Below are 19671 nucleotides of genomic sequence, written 5' to 3' on the forward strand. Positions count from 1 at the left end.
AGAGCCTAGATAAGTTACCATTCATTATTTTGTATCACCCTCTCTCTTCTCTATGTTAAGCAGTTCCAGTTTTTTCAACCTCTCCTCTACAGGAGTGTCTCTCTGCCTCTTATCATTTGTCACCAGTTGCTGGAGACCTATTTCTTTCTTCTTTTTTTTTTTTTTTTGTGAGACAGGATGACCAGAAATGAACATAGCATTCAATCCTAACAGTCTATTTTCTTTTTTGAACCTACACATGGAGCAAATGTTTTCAGGGAGTTGCACACAATATTTCCCCAAGTGGTTACAATTAAATTAGAGCTCAGTAATGTGCATGTGTAGCACTAACTATTCCTTCCAGTGTACACTACTTTGTATTTGTAAACATTGAATTTCTTCCATGTGCCATTGTGCTGCCCATTCACTTCGCTTTGTTAGATCTGTCTGATGCTGTTCAGTTTCCTCTACTCCTGATTAACCTAAATAAATTCTGTCACTTCTCTGTCCTCTTCCAGATAACTAACAAACAAACAAAAACAAACAAACAAACAGACACTGGTCCTAGTACAAACCTTAGGGGCAACCAGACATTTTATAATGTTATCTTAAAAGCCTCCTGTGAGGGATTTTATCTAAGGCTTTTTGAAACTCTAAATAAATAATGTCAATAGTCTCCTTTATGCAAATGTTGTGGGCACATTCAAGGATTTCTGGTAAACGATAGAGGCATGAGTTCATAGTTTACCATGCTGGTTTCTCCCTTTTATATCTTGTTCATCTAGGTGATTTATCATTCTATTTTTATCCTAATTTCAACCACTTTTCTACTACTGAAGTGAGGCTTACTGGTATAATTCACAAAACTGACTAACACCATTTAAGAATTTAAAAAAAAAAAAGTATGCAACAATTTCCCCAGCATTGTAGCTGATTTTAATGAGACTGCATGTTTGTTAGCAATTCATTTTTCCCCAGCATTTCCTCTTTTAGCATTTCACTCTCTGACAATATAAATTTTACTTCATCTACATTACCTGATGCATTTCTGTGGACAACATCCCTACCTCTTTTTTTCTCCTGTTACACAAGCCATAGCACTACAGGCAAGAAAGGAAGGAAGAAACTTCCCTTCAAGCTCAAAATGTTATGCTGTGATCAACCAGAAAAGTAATGGCTGTATAAGGTTCCCTGCCCCCTCAAAGAATTATCACACTTTTTCCACAACTACAAACCCCAGAAGGCCAGCAATTTAGAGACAAGAGATTAGGGCACATGTTCTAGCCTCTGCTGTGGCCCCTGTATGCCAGCTCTACGGGCAAAAGATGTCCCAAAACCATTTTAAACCAAACCCCATGGAATATACCTGCAGCATAAGGAAGATTTCTAAATGGCATAGAATTATCAAAATGGCCCTAATGCTGAGTCTCTCCACAGTCCACACCACATAGTGGCCTCCTGAGAGGAGGGAGAAGGAAGCAGGCCAGGACATACTGCCTTCTAGCTATTATGAACTACCTGGTGCTTCCTGAGGTTGCCATAGCAGTACAATATAAATTAGAGCAATCCCTACAGCTACTCTAGCTCAAGCTGAAGACTTCTCCATTCCCTATCTGTAGAGCCCTGAAAAATTATATTATTTTTTATAATTTATTGTTAATTTTGTTTTATTGTAGGAGGCCCAGGGGGCAGGGGGAGGGTCTACCTATCTGTCTACAGAATCTGAGGTGCGCAAACATTACATAAAGCACCTTCTCGTTCTGGCCTATGCAGAGCTCAGTTTAACTGCAATCCAGAACTGGAGCATAGGATTCCAATCTATGTCTCCTACATGGCAACGACAACCAGTACTACTAGCTCCATGAGGCAGTATAAAAGCGTGCATACTAAACACAAAAACTTCCTTTAAATAAAAAAAGTAAAAGTCCTGTTGTCAAACAACTATTTCAAAACAAACGAGTTATCTATTAACACAAGCTAGCCACCTCTTCCTAAAATGGGTGCAACCTTTATCATTGGCAACCACATATTATACACCACTGTTTTATTTTATGTTTCCAGCATTGTATTCTCTGTGGATAAAAACTGATCAAATTGTTTTTATCATTCTTAAAGCATGCAAAGTGAAAAATAATTCAGAAAACCAACTATAACATTTTTCTTGCAACAACTTTCCAAAGTTTTTCTTTGTTAGATTATTTTTTTTCCTGGAGTTTCAACATGTTAGCTAACACCTTTGATGGGGGTGGTTGCTAGCATGGCCAACAGAGAGAATTCAGAGTAAAATTAGAGGACTGAAGTAGTGTTCTGTGTAAGAATCTGAACTTTAGAATTTCTTTATTTTCATTAACTGTAAATAAAACCTGAGGACAAAATCTCTGAGAAACTAGATTTTAAAACATGATAAACTATAGTTAAGCTTTGATCCATAGCCAATTAAGAAATTCAGCGTTGTGAAAAGACTTACAAAACTGTAGTTTGGGGTTGATCATATTTTGATTTTGTGAATTAATGAAGATGGTCTTGTTACTACAGATGATCTAGAAAGACAGAATATTTGATTTAACTAATTATTTTTATCTGAACGTGACAGAAAGCAATTTTACTTTTTCAGTTCTCTTTTTTATGAAGTTCTTGGTTACTGTTATTTTTTGATCCATCTTCATAAACTCCCCAGAAAGTCCATCTCTATGGAAAACTTTGGGACACTGATGATAAAGCCTGCCTCAATTGTTATAAATATGGTCACATGAACAACTTTTACAAAGCCTGTAGTTATAACAGACTGCTAATTTAGGGGGGACTCATCCTGCAAGCACAAAGGGCGAAATCCTGCTACTGGACCCATTCAGGCACAAGGATTCACTTGTATGGATGCCCCACTGAAGTCACTGGGGCAGGGCAAGTGTGCAGGGGTTCGCTTGTGTGGATCCAGTTGCAGGATGCAAGTTTACTCACACAAGTAGTACTAGCGAAGTCAATTATAAACCAGTTTATGAATGAACCTCTCTGTACATCATAAGGACCTGGAAAGAATTCTAAAATAAACAAGTAAAAATCACAAAATGTTGCCAGCTGAAATCACATCCCAGAGCAAGAAAATGCGTGCAATACTATAATAAATCACACTCAAACGATACAGTGCTAATATACTATACTAAAATAAGAGCTATGGAATAAAAATGTATTAAGAAAAATCAATAATAGATTTGATTTATATAAGTAACTTCAAGATTATCAATCCAGTTTTCCTTTTAAAAATAAGTTCCTTAAGCATTCTTTCTTGTTTGAAATTCTTTTTACTCTTTCCCAAATGTTAGTAAATTTAAGGCCCGAACCCTGCAATTAGATCCAGGTGAGTGAACTCCTGCAAGCATTCATAAGGAGCCCCACTGAATCATGGCAGATCCAAACACACTTTGTCCTTGTCTACACTTGTAGCAGTGTGTAGGATACTTGTAGCTACACACTGCAGCAGAACGCAGGCTGCGTCCACGCTGCGATGCATAGCTAGACATGGCAGTAAAAGGCTCTGGCAGTGGAGAAAGTTCCAGCAGTGGAAAGGTAGCAGGAGGCAACACTGCTAAAAAATATCAGTGTAGATGGGGGAGGCACTGCTTGGATGCATAGAGAGTCATGTAGGGTATGCACCCTAAGTTTTTGGCGTGTCTGTACCCTCCTCACCTAAGCAGTCTCTCACCCTCTACACTGCTGTTTATACCCATGCCAGGGGGGCATGCAGTGTATGTACTCTACATACCACCGTGAGTGGGCAGTGTAGACATACCCTTTGACTCCCAACAGTGGTACTACAAGTGACTGGCAACATTTTTTCTCTGGATATTATTAAGTAAGCAGCACCTGGAACAGTGGAGGGCATCTGGTCATGGAAGTAACTTCCCCTATTGTACTTCAGAATCTCCTGGACATTATGTAAATCCAAATTAAATGCTCATTAAGAGAAGGCCTGACTGTTTCCAGGGAAACGACACAGTTTAGTCCCTGCAGGCCACGGCCAGTTATACCTGTTTGTCAACTTAGTCTTGACATTATTTGTTTCTGTTTGATATATAACAAGGATTTCTGAATAACAGCATTTCTTAAATTCCTGACAACAAAATACAAGTTTGGTGTTTTTCTTCCTAGGTTTAGTTTATTACTAACCGGAGTGTGCTACTAGACTGAGCTAATCAAAATTATTATTCCGCAGGTGGAAAAGAAGAATTAAGACCTGCTTACTATACATAAGGTAATTTCATCATTTGTAAGCATACATAATATAATTGTCTACTCTTTGTATTTACATACATTTTAAATGTTGTATTGCTAAGTTTTTTTGTGACAATCCCCGAATAAAATATACTCAGTATGATTCATAAACCTGGGATACACAACATTTTTATTATATTTATTTTGGTAATCAAAGCTGATCTAGGAATACGTCTAATGAAATTTATGATAATACTTAATTTGTTTAAAGTCTTAGTCTATGTAAAAATAAATAATATTGCATATATACCCCCAAAGGATAACAAATAATCTTGCATTCATCCCAAGGGATCCCGAATGACTGTTCATGTACACTGATGCGCAAACAATACAAAGGGCTCATATCACCCACTACTAATATGTAAACACGTAGTGAATGAAACAGCAGCTACTGAACAACTATCGCAATATTACAAGACAGTTTAGGGCAGATTAAAAAAAAAAGTTCTGATTACATATTACATACAGATTGCCAAAAAAACATGTCAAATACAAAGCTGTCTCAAAAAATGCTATGTACAATTGTGACAGTAAAAAATTTACTGCTACAAATATTTTTAGAGCTGGTAGCAGAGAATTATATAGCAAACAATAAACAGTCTTCAGCTGACTATATACCTTCAACAGTTAGTGGGATACTCATTTGTTTCAGACTCTCTAGACTATTGAAAGAGTAAAAGAAGAGGGATTAAACTAGCTAAAGTTACCAAATACTCCATTCCAGTTAAAAATCTCAGAATCCTAATAATAATACAAATATTCAGAATACTTAGTATTTACAATGCATTAAATATTAGCTGGTTAAATAGCACATATGGATTCAGTGGCATACAATACTCTGAGTAGTGTTTAACTTTTCTGGATAGGTACATTCAGAACAACCTAAACATTTTTTTAAAAGCAGTAACACACAGCATACAATCTTACCAACAATACTCATGAAAAATGTAAATCCTCTTTTCTTTCTTTCTTTTTCAAAAGACAAAGATCACGACAAAAAAAGTTTCGTTTTTTGTCACACAACTAAAATCCAGCACTCCAGACAGTTTCACCCTGTGATAGGATTTTAATGCACAGCCCAGGGAAGTTCTACACATATTTTTCCAACTTTCTCGAGAGGTATCACTTGTCTGCTTAAACCCACGGGCTTATCTACTTCGTATTAAAACACAGTATAACTAGAGGGTCGCGGGGGGTGGAGGGAGAGAAGACAAGAGCGCGTGAGTGACACAAATAAACAAAAACAAAAGGCAGAGGAAACTTTCTCCCCAGGGTGCAGCTGATACACCCCCCAATTCCTCCCACGCCGAGCAGGCTAAGCCAGGGCAGGAGATTCAGCTGAGCTGGAAATATGTCCTCCCACCTCCCGCCAACCCTTCCCCTTTAGTAGGACACAAGGGCTGGGGTACCCAAGTGCCCCCCCCCCCGTGGGGCAGAAGGGGTGCAAGCCAGCCGAGCGCCCCCGCCCTCCGGCTCACCCACCTGGTGCAGCGTGTCCGCAGGGAGCTGCGATGCCCTGAACAAGTCGCCCACTTTGCTCCCCCCGGCGGCTGGGGCTGGCGCCGAGCCCCCCTCGGGCGCGGGCGAGCAGCAGAGCGAGAAGAGCTCGGAGTAGCGCTGCTGCTCCGTGTCGCTGAGGGGCAGGAGGAGCCCCGCTCCCCCCGCGGCTGCCCCCCCGGGTCCCGGGTCCATGGGGCGGGGGCTGCGGTGCCGCGGCGGAGACGGGTGGCGGGAGTGCGGAGCTGCGGGGAGCGAGGAGGCGGCGCTGCAAAGGGGGAAGGTGCCGTCCCCGTTCCCCCGCCTCCACGGTGCGGCTCTGCAGTGCTCCGGCTGCCGGCCGGCCAGCGAGCCGCTCAGTCAGCACCTTTCCCTCCCTCCCCGCCTGTCGCAGGCAGCAGCCAGACAGCGGCTTAGCCCGCGCCCGCCAGCGGCCCCCGCAGGCGTAGAGCGGGACGTGCCCAGCCGGCTCGCCGCGGAGCCCGCAGTGTCACTGCTGGGGCTGGCCAGCCGGGACGCGCCGAGGCGCGGGAAGGGGAGGGGGCGCCGGATTCAGCACCCCTGAGCGGGGCAGAACGGCCGCAGCGGTGGGGGGAAGCGCGCAGCTGCCCCAGGGGCGGCAGAGGAGGAATTGCCGCCAGCCACCCCCGCTGGGAAGGGAAGGAGGGAGAGCGGAGCGACCCCCAGGGGGAAAAGGCTCTGCCGGCCTGGAGAGGTTTGGGGAGCTTTGCACAAGCTCTTCCGATCACTCGGGAAAGACTGGGGTCAGTGAAGGGCTCCCGGGTCAGAGCTAAAGGCCTGGGCAGCCTTTTGTGTATGATACAGGCTGTAACCACCTGATCCTAGGCCAGTCCCCAAACCTTACGCTCTAGCCCCTATATTCTTAGCTCCCCCTTTTGCATTGTCAGAAATGTTCAGGATATCTTTAGTGACTGAGGGCCTGGCTGTCTAGCTGTGGGGTGCTTACGCGGTCCCCTTGGATGGAGTGTCTGAAGGACCTGCCAGGCTTCAATGTGTTTATCCTCGCAACACTCCTGTTAGGTAGGGAAGTGCCATTATCCCCACTGTACAGCTGGGGAACTCAGGCACAGAGAGGCCAGGTTACAGAGGAAGTTGGTGGCAAAGCAGGGAACCTAAAACAGACCTCCCAAGGTCATACCATAACCACAAGACTAACCTTGCTCATTTTCTGAAGTACTGGACACCCACGCATCCTCGGCTTCACTGGAAGGTGGTGGGGATGTTCAGCATTGCTGAAAATCAGACTAGGCTAATGTAACTTAGTTAACCGTTATACTTGTCACACTCTCACTGCTGTCCCTCTAATGCTGGCGTGGCGGTGGTTTTGTATGTGCATTTGGCTGCAGTGCTTCAGCCAGCCATCCTTACCAGAGCTGCCCACCTTCCCTATGAAGTCAAATCAAGGGGAGTTCCTGACAAAAAAAGCTGGCGTGCATTCTATGTATACTATTTCTGATTTGGAGACAGCATTCATGTTTCTATTTTAGTTGGGGTTTTTTTTTTTAAGACACTCTTTTACTGGATATGTGTTACAGTCAAAATCCTTTTTAAATAGTACCACCTATTGCCAAAAATGCCACTTGAGTGCTTTGTATAAGATAATCCAATCATTCAATAAACTAAAATGGGGCTTAATGAACCAACAGTGAATGGTTAGTAGAAAAACAGTCCACAGTGTGGTGTTTTGTGTAGGTAATGCAGGTAAAAAGCCCCATTCATTCTGCACTCTTCATTCAGACAAAATTCCTACTAGTTCAACAGGGATCTAGAGTAGGCAATATGGGGTCTTCCCTAAGGGGCCTGATTGTGCAAATATGTATGCACATGCTTAACTTTGTTTCCTACCTTGAGTAGTCCCAGTAACACTTGCAGTAATAAAGTTAAGCATGTGCATGTTTGCAGACTCAGGGCCTTAATTAGGAGTATAGGACTGAACCCAGCAGAAAGGATATTTTTAGATCTTAGACTTTTTTATGTCGGCAACCATGAATTGTATTTTCTTTTCAGCCAGCAACACATTCTTTTTAGGTGCAATTCAAGGGATTAACTATTAAACTAACTTAGCTATCAATTTAGGTGACCTCTATAAATGCTGATGACCTGTGTCCTCAGGAGCTTCTGATGAGGGTACAATGGCTGGCCCAGGACAATTCTGGACACCTGTTACCGACCTGCACTTACTTACAGTACAAATACTAGGCAGGAGAATGTTGCTAGTCATTCCGCCCTCCCCACACCCAACGTATAAGTAGTTTAGGCATAAAATCATGCAACAGATGGATGGGGGTTTTTTTGGTATTCTGGCAAAAACATAAAATGCAAATTTAATTCATTTCCATCAAACAAAATATATTGTTGAAAAAATATTAAGGTTGCTCAAGTACATCTGCCACCAAAAAAACGCAAAAAAAGCTAGAAAATAATTAGTTAAGCACTCACCCAACTCTTGCACCCAACAACCATCATTTTATTTCCAAACTATCCTACTTACCCCACATCATAGATAACTACTTCCTCCACCTCTGCACAAAACATACAACCTTTAACTCCTATAATATACAGTGAATAAAAGTGGATGTTTTCTAAAAATTTGGAATGTTGAATTAGAATTGAAATGGTTGGTAGGTATGGGGTAGGTTTTTAGTTAATGGTTATATTTAAGTGGATAGCATTGAATGACTATTAATGGAAGAAAATCTTTGTTATATAAGGAAAGAGGTTTGCAGTGGTATTTATCAGGTTTAGAATTTATTGTTTATAGCAGTGTTATTTATGTTTTGCAATGAGGAGGCACAGCATTGTTTTTTCAGTGATTGATTTTTTTGTGGCCAGAATTAAGGTGGCAGAGGCCAGAGTTATGTACTACAGTGGTTTGAATCCTTCCTGGAGGGACACACCCAATGAGTAGTGATGAAAAAAACTACCTCCACCACTAGACCCCTCATATGTAGAGTCCCACAAGGATCAGTTTTCTCTGATCCTATTCAACATCTACATGAAACCACTAAGTGAACTAGTCAGAGGACAGGGACTCACGTGCCAGCAATATGCAGATGATACACAGCTATCCTTTACCACATACACCTGCACCACGACCACCAGGATGGTTTGGAAGAAATCAACTCATGGATGAAGAACGGCTGTTTGAAACTGAAATTGAGAAAGACAGAGGTAATAATGTTGAACAGAGGAAAGCATTTTGAAGTTTTCTGCCACGGTGCAGTCTCCTTTGGTTGAAAGTCCCCACAATTGGTCAATTCAGTGTGTAGTTTAGGAGTGCTCCTGGATTCCATGCTGATGCTAAGCTCTCACATAGCAGTACCCATGAATAACACTTTCTACCATCTCAGGTTGGCTAAGATAGGGGTTCTCAGCCTTTTTCTTCCTGAAACCCCCTCCCACAACGTGCTATAAAAATTCCAGGGCCCAGGGGAGGCAGGGCCTCAGGGCTCCGGGCTTCAGCCGCTGGGCGGGGGCGGGCTAGGACTTTTGCCACTGGGCGGGAGGTAGGCCCTCAGATTTAGGCATAGTTTGACTTCTCTTTTGGAGGGGCAGGGCTCATATCAGCTCCGCACACATGGCGGGACCTGGGGAGGGAGTGCCACCTCCACCCCAAACTCACCTCAGCAGGCCACTCAGCCTGTCTGGGTGGAGGGGGTGCAACCAAAAATTATAATTCAAAGTGGGGGCTCAGTTCAAAAAGTCTGAAAACTGCTCAGGGTGCAGGGAGGGAGGTAGTTAGGGTCTGTGTGCAGGCGGGGGGGCAGCTCAGGGTGCAGGCAGGTGGTAGCTAGGGGCTGTGTGCAGGCAGAGGGGTAGCTCAGGGTGCAAGGAGGGGGTAGCTAGGGGCTGTGTGCAGGCAGGAGGGTAGGTCATCATGCAGGTAGGGGATAGCTAGGGGCTGTGTGCGGGTAGGGTGTAGCTCAGGGTGCAGGGAGGGGTAGCTAGAAGCTGTGTGCAGGCAGGGTGTAGCTCAGAGTGCAGGCAGGGATGTAGGTCAGGGTGCAAGGAGAAGGGTAGCTAGGAGCTGTGTGTTGGGAGGGTTGCTGCTCCCTGAGTGCTCTGCCAGCCCCGAAGCCAGGTCCCCCTGCCCAGGCAGTTCTTACCAGTTGCATGAGCAGTGAAAGGGGGCTGGGAGTTGAGGAGCAGCCGCAGCCCCGAGCAGCAGGAGGAGGAGACGGGTTGGGAGTGGGTGAATGCCACAGCAGCTGCCCACTCCCTGGCACCAGCCAGAGCAGCAGCTGCCCTGCACTGCCCTGCTCTGGCTTCCTGACTCCGACCTGGCCAGGGAGGGAGGCCTCCGGGGGGAAAGGAGAGGAGGAGGTGGGGAGTGTAAGTGGAGCTAACCAGAGTGGGGCAATCCCAAGGGCAAGGCACTGCAGTTTGGGGGGGACAACAACACCTCCCCTGTGTCTCCCCCCAACTCTGCTCATAGGGGACGCTGGGTTTGTGAATCCCCTGAAACTGGCTCATGGCCCCCTGGTTGAGAACCACTGAGCTAGGAAACACCATCCCATCTGATGAATGATTACTTGGCCTCTGTTATTCATGCCTCAGCATCTCTTGGCTGCATTACTACAGTAATGCTATATTCCTGGGAAAGAAGCCTTCAGTGTTTAGGAATCCCTAACTAGTTTACTTGGTCCTGCCTCAGCACAGGAGGACTTAATGACTTCTCAAAGTCCCTCTCAGCTCTACATTTCTATGATTCTAGTACAGAACTCTGCAGTGCATCTACTCAGCAATACTGGCTACCACCATGAGCACACCAGACTTGTCCTCCACACTCTATACTGGCTTTCCATACCCATAGAATATCAAATCCAAGTTCAAGGTCTTGGCCCTTATCTTCAAGGCACTCAATGGCCTTGGGCTGAGGGAATCTAAAAGCTCAACTAAAGCTATGGAAGTCCATGGCCAACATTTTTGCTTCTCTGCCACATGGAACTTTCTACAGTAAGTAAAGCTTGCCTGGGCAGGATACAGAGTTTTCTCAGAGGTTAGTCCAAGACTGTGGAATGAATTCCTGCAGGAACCATGGATTATTACAAACTTCGCCACCTTCTGCTCCAAGTGCAGGGCACATTTCTTTGACCTTGCCTTCTCTCACACAAATATCTAGAAATGTGTGTGCATGCGCATGTGCATAACATTTAAAAACCTTCAAAACAAAACACTTCACTGCCCACACCTCTGCCCGGGGGAGATGATAAGAGAAGAAACACATGACATATATTAGTCATATCACTTAATGCACAACTGGAAGGTGATCAGATACAGTGCCGATTAGCATAGTATAAGAACCTATATAGAATAGAAGATTACATGTTTTGCGCTGAGGTCGAGGGAGGCGACCTGTGTGGTATGAATGGGGGATGTGGGTGTGGAGGTAATTTGTTGCAGAAGATTAAATCATAGTTATAGGTTGCAAGGGTTGTGTGAGGAGTTAACTAGTTATTTCCTGGCTCTTATATGGTTGTGTTGATGGAATATGCACCTGAGCAAACTTAACAGGTTTTTATTAAAGATTTGTTTTGGTTAGTGGAATTTCCCATTTGTTTAAGATGTCTGTATCAACATTGATAGTGATTGTGACTTGGATAGCTATCAAAGCTGATATATAATATCATCTCAAAGACCTGTTGTAGACTTATACTTCAACATTCCTCTTACATTGCTCCCATGTTCCTTCTGCCCTCACCCCCAGTCCGGTTTCCCTTTATGTTCCCTCCACTCACACGTTTGATACTCACCATGTCCCAATATTCCCCTACCAAATTCCACTTTTAAACACTGGTTAACATTTAAAAGCTGAGTGTGGGGTGAACTAGGGGTGTGGAGGGAAAGATGGGGAAGCATATGTGAATAGGGCTGTTGGGTGGGGCTGAGTCAATACATGTTTGGGTATAGAGAGAGAGGTGATACTTTGTGGAATGGTAAATAATGATGGAGACAGGTCAGTTATACATAAGCCCTTTCATTTTCAGTTTAAACCGATTTTTACAGAAAAAATCCCAGGTTTTACAAAAAGTATTATTATTTCCCCCAATTTTCACCCTACTTTTGTATCATTCAAATATATAAAAAAATTGTTTTATTAGGAAAATACAATAGATTGCATGAGATATATGTATTATGATAATACATTAACCCCTGTGTATATGCAAAGCTCCCTGATGAAGGCTATGTATTAGTTTAGAAGATACACACAATAAACAAACAGGCACTCACACAAGCTCTGAAGTGCGTGTGCATCTAAACGTACTGATGAATCTCACGCCCACCGCGTATACATTTCAAGCTGTTAGCAGATAACAGTTTAAAGATCTGACACACTAAAATGGGAAGAAAACAAAATCTGTATCAGAATATGTTTCAGAACACAAGGAAATATTCAAACGTTTTTTTAAAAAAACGAAAACAGGAAAAAAGGATGAAGTTGAGTCTGTGCACTCAGATGATGTGGCACAATTATTAAAGGTAAGTATAGGCTAATAGTTCTAAGTCTGCAGCAGTAAACTTTATTCAAATGAAAAGTTTTATTTGGGGATTAGAGATATATTGTTTTCTTAAACTCAGATGTGGCATTGTGTTTTGAGTTCTGTTTTAGTTCTGCAATTCCATTCATCAAAGTGTTAATCTACTGAATACTTTTCCCTCCGTCCTTCCATCCACCAAAATAAACCCCGATATTTACCCAGAAAAATTAATAGTTTTTTCCACCAATTTTCACCTCTTTTTGTTCTTGTAGTAATAAACACCGATACAATCCTGAGAAAAATTAAATAAAATAAAATCTGACAACAAAGGGCCATAGTTATACAGAACAACATGGATTGTTTGGTAATGTGGGGTCATGTAAATAACATGTGTTTTAACACAGCCAAATACCAGGTCATAAACCTAGGAACAAAGAACATAAGTCATACTTCTAAGGAGAGGAACTGTGTCGCGGGGCAGGGGGAGGGTTGGTGTCCATGCCTGGCAGTGCCACCTAGTAGCAATACTCTGGCTGTGTCACCGGTGGCAGGAGTCTGCGGCTGCATTGCCCGGCGATAGGTTCCAACCCAAGGCCCAGTAAAACAATAATTCAAAATATAGAGCCTGCGGGTGGGTGCCCCAAGCCTGCTCCCTGGGCCACTTCTTACTCTGGCGTCAGTTCCTTTGCTGATGCCTCTGGTTTCCTTGTGAGTTCCCCCAGAATCCTCTCAGAGAGTCTTCTCAGTTGGGGTTCATCGTTGCTGTCCTCTGCAGTTGAAGGGCCTGCAGCAGCTTGGCGGTGGGGCCTGGTGGCAGAAGCCTGCACCACATAACTGCTGTCCAGCTCAGTCCATATAAACTGAGCCAAGCTACTCCCTTTTGAGTTTGGCCTCTATTGTGAGCATTCCCAAAATAGAAGTTGTGTATAGACAACTATACACCTGTAAGTCAAAATGGTGTTTAGTATTCTATCTATTGTCCCCTTTCTGATTAAAATAATATTAATTAGGTAAGTAGGCCTAAAATGTAACCTATCATTTTATGTGTGTCTACCCCCTCATTCCCAAAAATAAAGAATTCAATGCCTTCTTCTAAAAACAAACAAAAAGTGCCAACTGCTGCCCTACAAATCCATGCGTGATTAAGGAGGAAAGCGTCAGTAAAAAACAGATTCTGTTTCCAAGGGTTTGTTAACAGGAACAATGACAACATGACTGAATATATCTATATACTTTTTACTTTTTCTTTATAAAAATTGTCGGTATAGAAATAATTCACTTTGCAGCAAAACTTAATGGTTCCTAAAAAATATTCCTTTACTTTTGTACAGTACAGTCTAATCAATAAAATGTTTCCATTTTTTAAACAATCTACCTGTGTTTTTATATGGGCCTCGTTGTATGGCAGTTCTAGCAGTAAAAATGTATAAGACCAACATAGATTTAAAGCAGTGTGGGCTAGAGCAGGAGTACTGAAAACTGTTTCCCCATGGCAGAAAATCCCAAGTGAAGGTGATCGTGAAAACACCACCTTTCCTACTCCTGGGTGTATCCTCTGAGGGGCAAGGGAATTAACTGGGGAAATGTAATTTACATCTTGCACCCGTTTGAGTGAATCTGGCCCATTATTCATAATATTAGCTCTTCTATCTGCTTTTTTATGCTGAAGAAAAGAAGACAGTTGAGAGAATTAAGCAGATGAACAGGCTTTTTATCCATTATAGCAGGCATGCTTGGAATGTAATTGACAAGCTTGTTGCTTTATATATTAATTCAGTGAGTCAACACTTCATACATGGTGTAACGGATCCTTTATTATTCTTTTCATTGTTTCGTATTTTGAGATGTTTCAGTTTTAAACAAAACATGGAAAATGTTTAATGAGCTGTAGAATTAGGTTCCCAGCTTGCTTGTTAAATACAACTAAAACATGAAAAATGTCTAAAAACAAGCTATTTTCCAACACTGACTTTTTCCTTGTCTTGAAAAATTAGGTAACAAATTATTAAAAATCCCTTTTTTGAAGGGACCGTGGAAAATGTGGTTAATGTCAGTTTCCTTGTGAGTAAACATTTTCATTTGTCGCTCTCCATTATGTAGCAACATAAAATAATTAATATTGCATGTTCTCATATTTGACAGATTTTGATTTATTTGTTACATTTTTTTCTAGCTCTATGCAAACTAAGGTCCTGATCCTGCAAAGACTTATTAATATGCTTAATTTTACACATTGAGTGTATGTCTACATGAAAGTTTGCTTGGGTATGTCTACAATCACACCTGTGTGTAGACATACTGTGCGGGCAGTGAATAGTACTATTCACAGTGCAAACAGTTAAGCACATGCATACTTCTTTGCAGGATCAGGCCTGAGATATTGTCATGATTTTGATAACCTTCTGTGGGTTAGACTTCCAGGAAAGTATGTCCTCATCAGTGTACTGTCATTATTTTCCCCACGGCCTTTACAATAGTTTTATAGGCGATTCAAAGAACAACATGTTTAGTGTTTTGTTTTAAATTCTGAAATATTTATTTACTTTTTCCATGACAAAATGTCAATCGCTTAATAGCCTAAGCAACTCAAACAGATGCTTCTGTGGTGCCAGTACTTATAGGACCTGAAACTGCGCAGTACCCTATTCCCTTCTCCCAACCTACCCCGCCTGCAGGCTGGGAGAAAAGATGGACCTTGCAACATGTGTGGAAAGTTAATAAATTGCATTCTGGTGGACCAAGGGGGAAGTAATTCCAGACCAAAGGGGCCTTTATAGAGAACTCCATGCCAGCAGCTGCCTCTCATTTATGATTTGATTATAATGGAGTTAAATCTCTCAGTGAGATGAACAGACTAATGTTCTATAACTTGTTCCTTGTAATGGGCAATTAGTAACAACAAAACATTTAATTACAAAATAATCACACAAAAATGCAGATGCATTAATCATTGCAATGAAGACATTAAGTCAAAGTAGGACACATATTTTCCATTAAAAGCAATAACAGCTCAAACACAAATCACTGCATGTTCATTCTGGTATATGTTGTGCAGCTGGTTTGCCCCTCAAATTTTTTCTTTCAGACTTTAAAATATTCTGTAGTATTATTCAGCACTGAGATATATAAAAAGCAGAAGGGGGTCATCTAGAAAGCCAATGAATTCTAGTAGCTTTACTTAATTTTGTCAATATTAAATTCACTGGTTCCATACATAAGTAGTGACTTTTCGTAGGAGATTGGCAATCCTTACCACTCAATTTTATTTTACACTAGAAAATAACATGGATAGTTCTCACATTTCATACACAGTTTTGGAACAAGTGAGTTCCTTTAAGGAAAATACTGTGCATCTATGCCATTTCTAGATTTGTATTCTTTAACCCGAGCAAAATCCTCATTCTGTCCCACATTGATTTCTGGATTCATTTACAGAGTGTCTAATTTAGCAAATTGCACCATACTATAACTTCTACTGTTGCTACCACCAGTGGTGAATCACAGGCCTGAATTTTACCAGCAATTGAATTAGTGCTGGCAACACTTGTGTATAGATGCATTTTTGAGTGTGAACATGAAGTGTGTTACAAGTATGGTAGACCCTTCTAATGGTGCTTGCAACAACAAGATCTACTAATATAGTCCGAGCTTAAGAGTGAGTGCATTGTGATATTGGACTCTGCATGTACGAAGTTAAAGAACTAAATGATGTATTAGAGAAAACTGTCAATTTGTAGTATACTGATGCAAGAGCTGCTATGACTATCCTGTGCATACTGCGTTTGAAACCACACTAGCAACGATTATGTTCAGACATGGTTATTGTTAGCAAGGTTCTAGCATTGTTTCCCTGAGCAGTGTAGGCAAAGGGCTTCTTTTCCCCTCTCTCTGTAATGGAGCTACACTACCAGGAATACCCCTGCCCTGAGCATGGCTGCACTTTATGTCACAGGGAGGAGGTGCCGCAGAAAAAAGATTACAGCCTGAGATTGAATTTTAGTCTCTATGAGGATGGAGAGGTTGCATCTCACCTAACATCACCTTTAGCCCACCCATTCCCCCTACCCTCCACCCAGTCCAAGGGCTGGCTCCAGCTTTTTTGCCGCCTCAAGCGGCGAAGCGGAGGGGGTGGAGGGGGGAAGATAAAGCCGCAATTGGCAGCACTTCGGCGGCAGCTCTACAGCGCCGCTTCATTCTTCGGTGGCAATTTGGTGGCGGGTCCTTCGCTCCGAGAGGGACTGAGGGACCCGCCACCGAATTGCCGCCGAAGACCCGGACGTGCTGCCCCTTTCCATTGGCCACCCCAAACACCTGCTTCCTTCGCTGGTGCCTGGAGCCGGCCCTGCCCAGTCCTTTACCTCCTGACCCCTGTACTGACCCTTGGGCCCACAGGGAGGCCTCTCCAGAGTTCAGTGATGGGGAGGAGATGATGCCACAGAGGTTGCTGAGGACAGTATTCCACACAGAATTGGAGAGATCTAAACACAAAGGGTTCCTGCAAGTATCTAGAAAGCATGATCAGGGCCAGAGTAGCGCCAGGGCACAAAATACTGGTGTATGCGTGTCCATACAAGCTATTATTCCAGGGAGGCTACTCTTACATTTGTGATCAAGTTGACTTTCCAGTGGCCCTCTTCAAGCCTTAAGAAGACACTTGTCTCCTGCTAATAGAATACAGAGAGGAATATAACTAGCACATTAAAAAGTAGTGTGGGCCCGATTCACCTCTAATATACCAGCTTTATACATCAGTGTAACAACATTAAGTTGCTGGAATTACTCCTCATTTACACTAGTGCAAGTTGAAAGAGAATCATAGGACTGGATGAGACCTTGAGAGGTCATCTAGTCCAGTCCCCTGCACTCATGGCAGGACTAAGTATTATCTAGACCATCCCTGACAGGTGTTTGTCTAACCTGCTCTTAAAAATCTCCAATGATGGAGGTTCCACAACCTCCCTAGACAATTTATTCCAGTGTTTAACCACCCCTGACAGTTAAGAAGTTTTTCCTAATGTAACCCTTCTGCCCATCTAAGTTGGCAGCAACAAGGGCCGGGTTCTGTATCTAGGGGTTCCGTTTCAATAACGCAATGCAAAACCGGCTCGAGCCCCCACCCAGTGACCTGGGACAATTACATACCACCCCCTGGGTGCCTCTAAGAGGCAATACTTCCCCTCTCGCAAGCACGGAGTCTGAGTGTAGCAGAAAATGTTTAATAACATGAGGTAAACGACATTAGCATTAAATTGGAAAAACACCACAAACAGGATTTATAACACAAACCATGAGCAAAAGACCCACCCCAGCAAATTGGGCTGTGTCCTTTCCCTTTGGTTCTTGAATCCAGCCACCCAAAAATCACCCAGAGTCCCCAAAGTCCAACACCCCCAAAGTCTCTTGGGTCCAGCAACCACCCAAAGTCTCTGTCCCTGGTCAGTGCAGCCCCAGAGTAAAAGGGGGGGGCACGCAGGGTGTTAAGAGGCACCTTACGTGATCCGAGGCCGGCCGGCCATCTCCCCGTGGGGTTCCGCCGCAGCCTTCACCACGAGCCAGTCCACTTCCTGCTGTCCCACAAACTGCTCCGCTCTGCTCCGCTCACTGACCTGTGAGCCACTCCAGCCGTCCCCGCAAACAGCTCCGCTCGCCGTTCCTTGGGCCGCTCCAACCGGCTCCGCAAGGCTCCGCGCCGCTCGCTGCTCCTCCAGTCGTCCCCCCAAATTGCTCCGCCAGCTGCTTAACAATATAGCTTCAGGCTCCCCCACTAGTTAACATAGCACTCAGTGATCTCAGCTCTTAATAACTTTAGCTCTTTTGTGATTTCAGCTCTTAGCGATTTCAGCTCATAGTAGGGGAGCCCCAGTGCTGGTGCACCATTGGCCCAAAGTGAAATCAGCTCAGCAGCCTGTAACTAGACTCCTAATGGAATCAAAGTTAGCTCTGACATTCAACAGTGGAGAGAGAAGGTAGTGCAATTGGTGTTTCAAACCCTCAGAGGGGGCCCATACCATCAGGAACAAATACCTGTCGCCATCCTCTCTCCATTCACTGGGTTTTGTAACCCATGCCCCTTGTCAAGCAAGTGCTACTTAGGTAATGGTGAAGGACTCACTCAGTCCTTCTGTCATACAACAGTTCCACTGGCCTTGATTCACAGAATCAGGGTAACAAAACTTTATTCTTCCTGCCCCAATAACAGAGAAACTGGGGATCCCACACCAGCCAAAGTAACCACTTTCAGTTGCTGTTGTTTCATGCCAGGCGAGTGGGTGTGCCTATGCAAACAAGATCAGCCCCTAGCGTTCTTTTCCACACTCGCCATAATTCACCACCAGATGTCAGGGTAGAGCTCATCCTGACTCTGCTTACACTAAGGCCTGGTCTACACTATGACTTTAATTCGGATTTAGCAGCGTTAAATCGAATTAACCCTGCACCCATCCACACAACGAAGCCATTTATTTCGAAATAAAGGGCTCTTAAAATCGATTTCTGTACTCCACCCCGACGAGCGGAGTAGCGCCAAAATCGATTTTGTCATTTCGAATTAGGGGTAGTGTGGCTGCAATTCGATGGTATTGGCCTTCAGGAGCTATCCCACAGTGCACCATTGTGACCGCTCTGGACAGCAATCTGAACTCGGATGCACTGGCCAGGTAGACAGGAAAAGCCCCGCGAACATTTGAATTTCATTTCCTGTTTGCCCAGCGTGGAGAGCACAGGTGACCACAGATAGCTCATCAGCACAGGTAACCATGCAGGCCGATAATCAAAAAAGAGCACCAGCATGGACCGTACGGGAGGTACTGGATCTGATCACTATATGGGGAGAGGATTCAGTGCTAGCAGAACTTTGTTCGAAAAGACGAAATGCCAAAACTTTTGAAAAAATCTCCAAGGGCATGATGGAGAGAGGCCACAGGAGGGACTCAGATCAGTGCCGCGTGAAAGTCAAGGAGCTCAGACAAGCCTATCAAAAAACAAAGTAGGCAAACGGTCGCTCCGGGTCAGAGCCGTGGACATGCCGCTTCTACGCCGAGCTGCATGCAATTCTAGGGGGGGCCGCCACCACTACCCCACCTGTGACCGTGGATTCCGGGATGGGGATAATCTCATCAGCTACACCTGAGGATTCTGCGGATGGGGAAGAGGAGGAGGAGGAGGAGGAGGACGAGCTTGCGGAGAGCACCCAGCACTCCGTTCTCCCCAACAGCCAGGATCTTTTTCTCAGCCTGACTGAAGTGCCCTCCCAACCCTTCCAAGCCAGTATCCAAGACCATGACCCCATGTAAGGGACCTCAGGTGAGTTTACCTTTTAAAATATAAAACTTGTTTTAAAAGCAAGCGTTTTTTAATGATTACTTTGCCCTGAGGACTTGGGATGCATTCGCAGCCAGTACAGCTACTGGAAAAGTCTGTTAACGTG

At 43.8% G+C, this 19671-nt stretch overlaps 1 protein-coding gene across 1 annotated transcript in view; it reads right to left on the reverse strand.

The window, feature by feature from the left end:
• The window catches only part of REPS2 (RALBP1 associated Eps domain containing 2), a 146325-nt gene extending 140385 nt beyond the window's left edge, over window positions 1-5940 (reverse strand). The window contains exon 1 of the mRNA XM_065415348.1: window positions 5731-5940. Within this exon, the coding sequence (XP_065271420.1) occupies window positions 5731-5940 (210 nt within the window). The remainder of the gene's footprint in view (window positions 1-5730) is intronic.
• Window positions 5941-19671: the final 13731 nt, after the last annotated feature.

This window comes from Emys orbicularis, chromosome 1 (assembly GCF_028017835.1).
Source record: "Emys orbicularis isolate rEmyOrb1 chromosome 1, rEmyOrb1.hap1, whole genome shotgun sequence".
Taxonomy (NCBI): Eukaryota; Metazoa; Chordata; order Testudines; family Emydidae; genus Emys; species Emys orbicularis.